Source organism: Tympanuchus pallidicinctus, unplaced genomic scaffold, assembly GCF_026119805.1.
Source record: "Tympanuchus pallidicinctus isolate F22 unplaced genomic scaffold, pur_lepc_1.0 scaffold3, whole genome shotgun sequence".
NCBI lineage: Eukaryota > Metazoa > Chordata > Aves > Galliformes > Phasianidae > Tympanuchus > Tympanuchus pallidicinctus.
The window spans coordinates 23,171,811-23,181,317 of record NW_026294747.1 but is presented as its reverse complement, the minus strand read 5'-3'; the positions used below and the strand labels follow the sequence as shown (position 1 = coordinate 23,181,317).

Here is a 9,507-nt window from a genome sequence, read left to right as displayed (position 1 = left end):
CATTATTAGTGCAGCAAAAGGCATGACTGCATCTGGGTGTCCCCTAGCAGACAGCATTTGTTTAGTAATGCCATAGCTTGCTGTTATCACCAGCCTGAGCAGCAACACAGATCAGATCCAGACAGCACCTTACCTGTCCTGCTCAGCCTGCTCTCTGCTGGGAGCCATGGGAAAGAGCAGCTGTGGCTTTTAGTGCTAGCCCTGTGGTTGGCTCTGCTGTGGGCCCTGCAGGGGTGGCACAGCCAGCCCTTAGCACAGGAAGTTTGGGTTCCTAGAATCAATGGGGGCTTCGATCTCCATGTACTGGAGCGCAGCAGCCGGAGGAACCCTACGTGGAGGGGCCAGGGTGGTTCTTCCCCAGCACAGCCCCTGTGTGAGGAAGTGCAGGGCAGGGCTGGGATGGGCCTTGAGCCCCTCCTTGAGACACAGCTGAGGAGACGAGAGAGTTTGTTGTGCTTTATTTAGTAAAGTGTTAAAATAAATAAATACAAATCGATCAGGTGCTCTGTACCCCCATCCCCCCCACCCCTTCCCAGTTTAATTTGCTAAAATCTAAACACATTTGTACCAAAACTGAAACCAGCAGGGACCTGAAGGCAACAAAGAGCCTGCAGGTCACTATCAGCGTCAGGATTTAAAAAAAAAAAAAAAGATATATATAAAAATCACCATCCAGCTCCTGTGTGGGTGCTCTCATGTGTGGTGCTGTGAGAACATCGGGGCACTGCTCAGGGTGCTGCACGGGAGGTCTGCAGTGACAGGAACCTGCCAGGGGGCTGCTCCCAGCCCTGGTGAGTGGTGGAAGCAGTGGCTGAAGGGCCACAGAGCAGAGCTGGGGTGGCCCAGCAGGGTTCCTCACCTGTGGCAGTGCCCTGAAGCCGTGGCTGAGCTGGCAGCTCGTGGTCCCGGGGCTGAGCCTGGGGCCGGTGTGGAGCAGAGTCCTCGGAGGAAGCCGTGGCTGCGTCACAGCAGTGACTTGGGCAGCGTGCCTGATGGAAGGAGGGCTGATGGGTGAGGCACTGCCCCCGGCTCTAGAGGCAGCCACCGCTTTGATACCAGCGGTAATTAAAGGAAAGAACTACGTGAGACTAAGATTAGAAGTTGCACATCATCCTAGAACAAGCAGAAACACGCAGCCTGCTGCTGATACCGCCCCTATTCAGCACTGCCTGCTTGCAGCACCTGCAGCCCAAGAGAAGTGGTGCTTGATGTGGCCATCAGCTGTTGCACAGCAGGGAAAACAAGGCATGGAGGGGGCCTTCCATTCTTGTAAGTAAATGCTCCCCTTCCTCCCTCTTGGCACACTCTGACTCATGGTGGCACAGCTTCTTCCTCCGGACACTGAGGGCCCAAACCTGAGGCTGTGTGCTGGGGTGAGACCTGCCAATGCGGTGTTTTGTTACCCAGTGGCACCCAGAAGGGCTCTCCCAAAGTTTGGGCAACACCGTTTCTATCTCAGTGACAGAAGGGAGAAGGCAGGCAACACAAGGGTTGGGTTCTTGTGCATCCTGGTGTAGGTTCAGGAATAAGATAAAAGCTGCAAACTGCCACAGCCCAATAGTTCATGCTGCTCCCTGCTGCTGGCTTTCCCTGCCATCTCTCTCAGGAGCCTAGGAGCTCCTGTCACTGAGCAAAGAGGTCCTTTAGTCCTTCTTCCTCCTTATGTGTGGGTTGGACTGAGTTTCTAGGGTGTTTGACACTTGCTTGGGTATGATGGTGAAGAACAGCACTAGAGCCTGCTGCCCTCCTGCCACCTGGCTGCAAGCAGCTCTCCGGGCTCAGTCCTTGCAGTGACCTTACAGCTGGTACACCTCACCACGCTGCTGGACCGCCCCTCCACAGGGGTATATAGGAAACTGGGTGCAGAAAGGCAGCAGAAGCAGAGCTGAGGTGGTGTGGTGCTTGTTTCCTTCTCCATCTGCAGCCTAAAAACTCTTCTCCTGCTGCACTTTGTCTTTTTAGAGTACAGATCAACCCACATCACAAACCAAGGTAGGACAAAGAGCTCTTTTGTTCCAGTCCTTCCGCTCAACTCACAAACCTTGTAGCTGCAGCTGTCACTCCTGGATCTTTCCTGCCTTCACCTTCCCTGTTTCTCACGTGTTCCCATGTCTTCTCCCTGCTCTCCCTTACCCCAAATACCCTTCCTTTCAGCTCTTCCTGCCTCCTCTCGTACCTCCCTCTGTCTCCAGACCCATTCTCTGATCCCTGCGGCACCCACCACTGGCACAGGGTGAGGAGAGGCCCCCGAGACCCCGTCCTTGTGTGGTGATCTCCAGGATAGCCATTGCCCCAGCACAGAGGCCCTTGGCTGGGCTGTTCTCTGCGTGCTCCTCACGTAGCTGTGTCACACTGGCAGGATGCTGGCAGACCCTCACACAGGTAAGGTCTCGGTCTTCTGAAACAAGGCCACCTCTTAAATCAACAGCCAGCAGATGTTGGGTTTTCATGGCTTTGTAATTACCAAGCTTACCAGCGCATGGTATAAATAATTCTCTTTATTGGCAAGTTTCAACTATGTGCTCAGCCTATACAAGACACAACGATGCAGAAAGTTCTTGTCCCAGATGAAAGATAAACATTGGGAAAATGGGAGCTAAAGGTAAAAGATAATGAGCGTCATATTTTCAAGTATTACATTCCATTCTGTAGGTGTTACAAACAAGACTGAGGCTCAAAGAAGGATCTGAGTAAGACGGCAATAACCTGGAGACGGCTGCAGCTCTTGTGTTTTCCTGATCCCCCTGATTTTTAGGGCATTCCCTGGCCCAGGTCTGATCAATGAAAGCAAATGTTTGACAATGCGCTGCTGTAAGGCTCGCTCGCACGCATTCAGAGGCCGGCACCTAGCTGGCTGCTTGCAAGGCTTCTTTGGAGACATTTTGCCTTCTGGATAATGGAAACTACAGAATCCACGCGGTGCTCAGGAATGGCCTTTGCTGAGGTAGTTTGTTGGCCAGGCAAGCCTCAGTGCCAAATGAATCAGCTGCACGACACAGTGCTGCTGTCTTTCTCCAGGTTCCTGACTCTTCAGCAGAGTTTCTACAAACGTGTCTATCAGAAAACTCTCTGCAGTAACCCAGCAAGGCTGACCTTGCCCCAGATCTTCAGAATCCCAAAGGAGGACAAAATGGAGGTGAAGAAGGGTCAGAACAGTTCTGAAAAGACACAACGAAGTCTGCCCGAAGGGGCATGGTCCACCAGGAAGTGTAATATCAGTATTTGAGTTGTTATCTGAGCAGCTGGCGGAGGGAAGCCCCCAGTGAAAGAGTGAATCTGGTTTGACATCTGAATATGATCTTCTAAAAACACATTTCATTAAAAAAACATATATTCGTCACCAGTGCTTCAGAAGCAAAAGAGGGCAGGGGCCCTACTCAGCTGGGAAACAAAAGGAAAGAGAAATGTGCACTGCAAAGTCACAGGTATTTTCCACTGCATCCACAGGAGAAGGAGATGTCAGAGTTCACTCCCTGTATTGTGGGCTGCCACAGCACGGTGCGACCAAGAGGGAGACTTCAATGTTGACCATATTGCTTTTTGGGGCTGCCTCTGCCTCCGTCCATGGAAGATGATGATTTTGAAGCCAAGGAGGCCAGAATTAGGGTCTATACACCTAGACAGCTGGAATACAGATTTGCTCTCTCAAGCCTGGTCTGTTGGGAGGGATAAAATACCAGGCCATTTTTTCTGCCATCAAAACAACCAACACTGTGCCTGTAAAATTCTTACCTCTTTAATTTCTCAGCAGGTGTCTTTTAGCTCATGTCCCCACTGACAGAAATTCACTTGTTTAAAGGACAAAATCTTTGTTCTGTTCATGCAAACTGTTGGTTCCTCCTACTGCCATGGTGACTCTTGGCTAATGAAGAACCATCTGCACCACTCATCCCTGGAACGATTGCCTTCACCGCATTTTGCACAGCGCTAAAAGTTCCGCTGGCACTAAACGAAGATAAAGAGGATCTAATGGTAGCACTAATTCTTCTGGCCAGATCACATGCTCGTTTTCAGGCTTTGACCACACCATACTTTTCCAGCTGCTTAAAGAACAGATTGCGAGGAGAAGGGGAAAACTGTTTCTGCAATTCTTATTCTATTTCTGAGCAGTTAAAGCAGCAGGAGGACTTCTGAAAGCCCTTAGCACTAGGCTGAGTGCCAGGAACATCTCTGAGAGGAGCTTCCTCTGTGGTCTCATCTTCTTCTCCTTTACGAGTGAGACTTAAAAGCCACTTACTTCCCACTAATGACAAGCGATGACATAAGAATTAGTTGTTACCTTTATGGTGGTTTGGAAATACAAAATGCCAGTCATTAGGACAGCTTCTTGAAGAGAAGTTCTAATACCAACTCAGCCTGTCTCAAATGTTGCATGAGAGAAAAACAAAACAGAACAAAACCACAACACCCAACAAATCCAAAAGAAAAGCTTGAACTTAAACTTGTCAAAAAGTTTGAATTTTGCCCTTTGTTGGAAACTCTGAGAGCAGGTAGAAAACAGAACAACATTTCCCTCTGTATTTAGCAAACAGCATTTCCCCTTCAACCTCATTGCTGCTAATTGGGCAAAAGTTTACTCGTGCCTGTGTACCAACATCGTTGCCAGTGTCAGCATAGCCCTGGGAATGATCTTTGCCTGTTGGCTGATAGTGCTGCAGAGCCAGGAAGGAAAGTGCTCAAACAGGATCAGGGAGCAAAAACTACCCAGCAGCACTGAACAGTTGAGGTCATTTCTCTGCCAAGCAATGATTAACTAAAGGTGTCCTTTGACAGTCTGGAACACAAGGCTGGAAGAAAAGGAGACAAAAGTCTGTACTTAGCTACTCAGTTTCTAAAGACAAGCAGATGCCTTGAAAAAGCAGTAACAGCTGTTTTAACATCTCCTGGCTGGGTAACTATGCTCAGATTTAAATGCAGCTACCAGTGAATTTCATTCCCATCCCTTCCTGAAACAGCAAAGCAAACAGAAGGACTCTCAAGTCTTCCAGCAGCTTACTACATCCAAGAAGTGCAGTGCTCCCAGCAGAGCTCAGAAAATAAAACCAGAAAGAAAAACATGAGAACATGAAGATACTGTCTCTTACTGGGAATGTACTTCACAGCTCAGAAGAAGGGGAGTTACCCAAGCAACCAACTAGAGAAGAACCTGGCCAGGATGTTTGATGGTAATGACTTCAACTGGTAATTGGGTTGATGCAAGTAGAACACGTTTAGTTCGATCGGTTTGATCCTACAGCTCTGCTAGCAAATATCCAAACCGTGAGGTGATCACAGGTTTAGCTGGGATGTGCACCTAACAGTCATTTTCCCAAGCTACGGATAAACATGAGAACTCAGGATATCAGCTCTGAGCTCAGTTCTGAAAATAGCACACAGTCCTGGGAGAAGTCCTTAAAGGTCAGGAGGGTGAGCAAAGGAAGGGGAAGAGAGCAGCGCCAAGAATCCTGCAGAAGCATGCTTGGCTGTGGCAGCAAGGAGACTCTTTCAGGAATGTAGCATTTGGAGCATTTGCTACTTCTTTCTCAGAAACGCCGCCCTGAAATGCAAGGCTTTCTCTGTTCCAGAAGGATCAGTGGCTGGGCAGGACTGCCTAATGCACGCTCTGGAGGGCACCACTGCAGGACCTGGCCTCGTACTGCCTGCGGAGAAGCTCAGCTCTGCTCCCACTGGGAGCAACGGGAGTTTTGCCAGCACTTCCAGTGGAATCAGAGTTTGCCCAAATACTTCCATGCAGCAGTGAAAGCGGGCAGCTCTGTGACATAGCCCTAAGTGACACGAGTCAGTACTCTACGCTGGGACAGACCCCACCACAACAGGAGCACGAGGAAAGCTTTGGTACCTATAGTGAAAAGGCTGTGTGCAAGAGATGAACTTCTTAAAGAAAGGATATAACGAAAGTGACTTCAGCCCAACAAACGCTCCTTCATTCTCAAGCTCTAATCAGTCCATATCACAAAAGCATTGAAGCCTTAAGCAAGTACACTGCCAGTGCTTTTCTCTGGGTTACGCACACATCAAGGAAGGGGGAAGATACGGTAACAGCAGAGACAAGCTAGGCAGATCCTCCAGGTGGGGTGAGATCCAGCGCTGTGGATTTGATTCTCTTTAGGGTTTAGCCAGTAGCATGTATGGTATAATCTAGGGAAACTGTCCCGTTGGATCTTAAAACACAAACACAGCAGAATGTCATCATAAATAAGCAAAGTCTGTGTTAAAAAATTCTAAGTACACAGCATTTTCTCCAGTTCTGACACCTTTTTAATAGAAATCACTTGTTTAGGAAACAAATAGCACTTTTGTAATTTTTTTTTTTTTTTTTACAATGTTTCTTACCTTGATCTTATTTTAAGTAACACTAGGAAGACCTCAATATCTTTTATTTTCCTTTTTAATTTAAAAAAGTTGTTTTTTTACCCCCAGATACAAAGATTTTGCCCTTGCATAAAAAAACAGTGCCCAAAACGATGACACAAGGACTCACAAAGACTCACTGTATCTCACTGACACTATTACTTCTAATCTATACCATGCAAGGTCCCATCTACCTCTTTAATTAGACTGTCAGCCTGAAAAACAGCTTTTCTATTCCTTATTTAGTTCTTGTTACCAAAAGAAGAGAAAAGAAGTGAAAGAAAAGGACATTTCTCTGTTCAGTTCACACATCTGGGTCATGTGCTACTTTGTTCAGGACAGTTTTGTTGTTTATAAATATAGAAAAGGGTTGGAATCTCATTTTCAAGTAATCGATGCACATTTTCTCTTGGGACACCTCCATCCAACACTCCAAGCTGACCCTGGATTCTGGCCCTCTATTCTCCCATTCCCAACATAGGCTTTCTGGATGAGTGTGAAGATTTGAATCAGTTCTGCAAAGCATGTATTTCTCTGATGTGAAGAAGTACAGTTTAACCCAAAGCTGTTGGGACAGTAGATCTTCAGCCTGTACATGTGCTGGTTACTCAGTGAAAAGTCCATCTCCTTTCCTTTTGTACATCTCCTGTCTAAACAATAGTAAATACTGCTTATTTGATAGACTTGTCCCTTCTGGGCACTGGGATTTGATAATTTATATTTCTGGTTTTTTTTTTGGTTTAATAGTACTGAGAGTTTAGAAACAGGAAAAGCCCACAGGCTCTTTGGACTTGTTTTTGTTTTCCCCTAGCTAAACAAACTGTTCTGCAAATAAGGATTTGAAACCTGCTCTCCTCCCTTATCCCTGCTCCTCACCCCAAACAAAAATAAAACAAACCTATAGTGGCTGTGGAGGCTGCTGCAGGCACACACTGGTGTAAAATATAGAGAGAGTAAATATATTATTTCACTTGGCATGGTGCTGGCAAAGAACCCCCAGCTGGCACTATTCATGTATCATGATCCAAACTTTGCATGTACACACAGAATAAGAAGGATCAATTGGCAAACTCCGGTGCCGCCTGGCACAAGCATCTTCACGCTCTCTCTGGAACCAAAGAACTAAAGAATTCTGCACTTTCCAGAAGAAATCCGGTTTTGCTTTTCTAGAGTTTTGTTATTTCGCTTCTCCTCCTCGCCGCCACCTCCCCTGGCTCCTTCTGAGCTTCACTGTGTTATTTAGTCTCATCGCCCTTGTTACAGTTCACCATGCAGCTCTGGGAAGGGGAGGGGGCTAAGGTGGAGGTGGCAGCATTAGTATTGTTAGTGGAGTCCATGCCGTTGGAGATGGCTACTGAATTGACCTCAGAGTTTATGGGTTTTGAAAGGTCGATGCCTTGGATGAGGCGGATCAGCTGTTTTACCTTCTCCAAGGAGCTGTGCATCTCCTTCTGTTTTGCAAGGATGGTATTCTTCATTTCCATGCATTTCTGCAGCAAAACAGAAAAGCAATGCTAAGTTCAAGCTTTAGCCTTGTAGGAATGGAAGCAGGCAAGAGAAGGAACTCAGCGCTTGCGGATCTAAATGTAAGTACTCAGAAAAGACTGCAGCTGCAATGTTACCTGTAATTTCAGACTAGAAGAAAAGAAGGCTCAGAGCTGTGTTCACAGCATTCATATTTGCAAGCTAAGGAACTAAACTGTCTGTACATAGCTGCCCCCCAATAAGGTCCTTTAATCCCAAGGCGCCTGGCAAGCCAACACAGACAGTTCCATCCTCTTGGGTTCCTTTTGAAGGGAAACTTCCAAGTATGTGTTCTTATTTTTCTGTTAGCACTGCATTGCTGGAATTTCTTTAGCTCGGATATGCAAACTCAGGCATCCTATCACAGCTGACTGTGTGCATGTCATTAATGGGATACAGTCCTTGCTTTTACATACACTTTTAACAGGAACATTTCCTCTTCTTACTAAATAAAGGGCACTTGAAATGAAAAACAAGCCCTTTTTCACTTGAAAATCTTATTTTGTGGCCACCTCATTCTCTTGGAAGCAGTAGTAACCTAGGTAGCTCATAAGATAAGAGCCAGAGTATGATAGCTTAAATGAATGCCCACAAGTGATGTTTCAAGAGTGACAAACTGCTTATATCTATATTTGAAACCCTCAGAAAGAAAGAGACGGTAGCTATTTTGCACCCATAACTTTCAGCATCTTACACAGAGATGGCAACCTTCTTATTTTTTTCAAGTCTTTTATTCACACTGATCTCCAGACACTCTTATTTTCAGCTTTACTGTTTTCACATGCAGCTCTTGGCATCACAAGAACATTACAAAATTTACATCTAATGTGTCTTTGTTTGATGATTCGAATTAAAGTGTAAACAATGGCTTGATCATGGAAAAGACACCATTCTCCTTACCTACTATCAATCCTTGCAAAGGCTTGCTTCTGCCTCTGTGTAATATGACTGAGAAGCAGCACCAGAGCTGCTCAGTTTATGTCCAGCTACTGCTAACCAGAAGATGACAGACTCCAGACCTGCCAGCCAGCACCTCTTACCACTTGGCTCACAATTGTTTTAATTGTATCATTAGCATTTAGAGGTCTTTAAACATGGGATGTTTACTTTTCGTCTAAGAGGTAAAGACACACAGACAGTGCATCTACATTGGAAAAAAAACCCAAGTCTGTACTTACATACCCAGCTTTACACAGGCTGCCACATAGATTTTAATATTTTTCATGTTGTGATACTGACTTAGGCCATGCTAAGTGGGGGGGCTCAAACTTTGCACTGGCAACTCAAGAGCCAATTTGCATATTAACAGCAAATTAATACGTATGGCACAGTTACTGTCATAAATTTAGGAGAACACTACTGTTTCTGGTCAGAAGTATGACACTGTTCAATTAGTAATATGCAGAGGCTTGCTGACTCTCCAGCCAGCATGTCAAGAACCCAAGAGACAGTTGTGAGCAAATGGTCACTTTTGTATTAGGAATATCTGAAGAGAGCACCAAGTAACTCTTACTACACACAGAGGCCCAATCATTCAAACTCAAGTGAGGCACTAGAGAATTAGAATTCATCTGCTGCCCACAGACAATATTGCTGTGGGTCGTGTTTGTCACCTGCTGATATTACAGGTCA

General features: G+C 46.1%; 1 protein-coding gene and 1 long non-coding RNA gene across 15 annotated transcripts in view; one reads left to right on the top strand and one right to left on the bottom strand.

Annotated features, from left to right (window-relative positions):
* Position 1: 1 nt before the first annotated feature.
* LOC128087392 (uncharacterized) lies at positions 2–4,487 on the top strand. Its single transcript, XR_008209813.1, has 2 exons — positions 2–2,382; positions 2,653–4,487. It is a non-coding gene; the product is annotated as an uncharacterized LOC128087392 (long non-coding RNA).
* PHF21A (PHD finger protein 21A) overlaps positions 2,481–9,507 on the bottom strand; it is a 124,567-nt gene continuing 117,540 nt past the window's right edge. For all 14 annotated transcript variants that reach the window (XM_052696907.1, XM_052696915.1, XM_052696904.1 and 11 more), the window contains one exon: positions 2,481–7,841. In XM_052696907.1, coding sequence (XP_052552867.1) covers positions 7,587–7,841 — 255 coding nt within the window. In that variant the 3' untranslated portion in view covers positions 2,481–7,586. The remainder of the gene's footprint in view (positions 7,842–9,507) is intronic.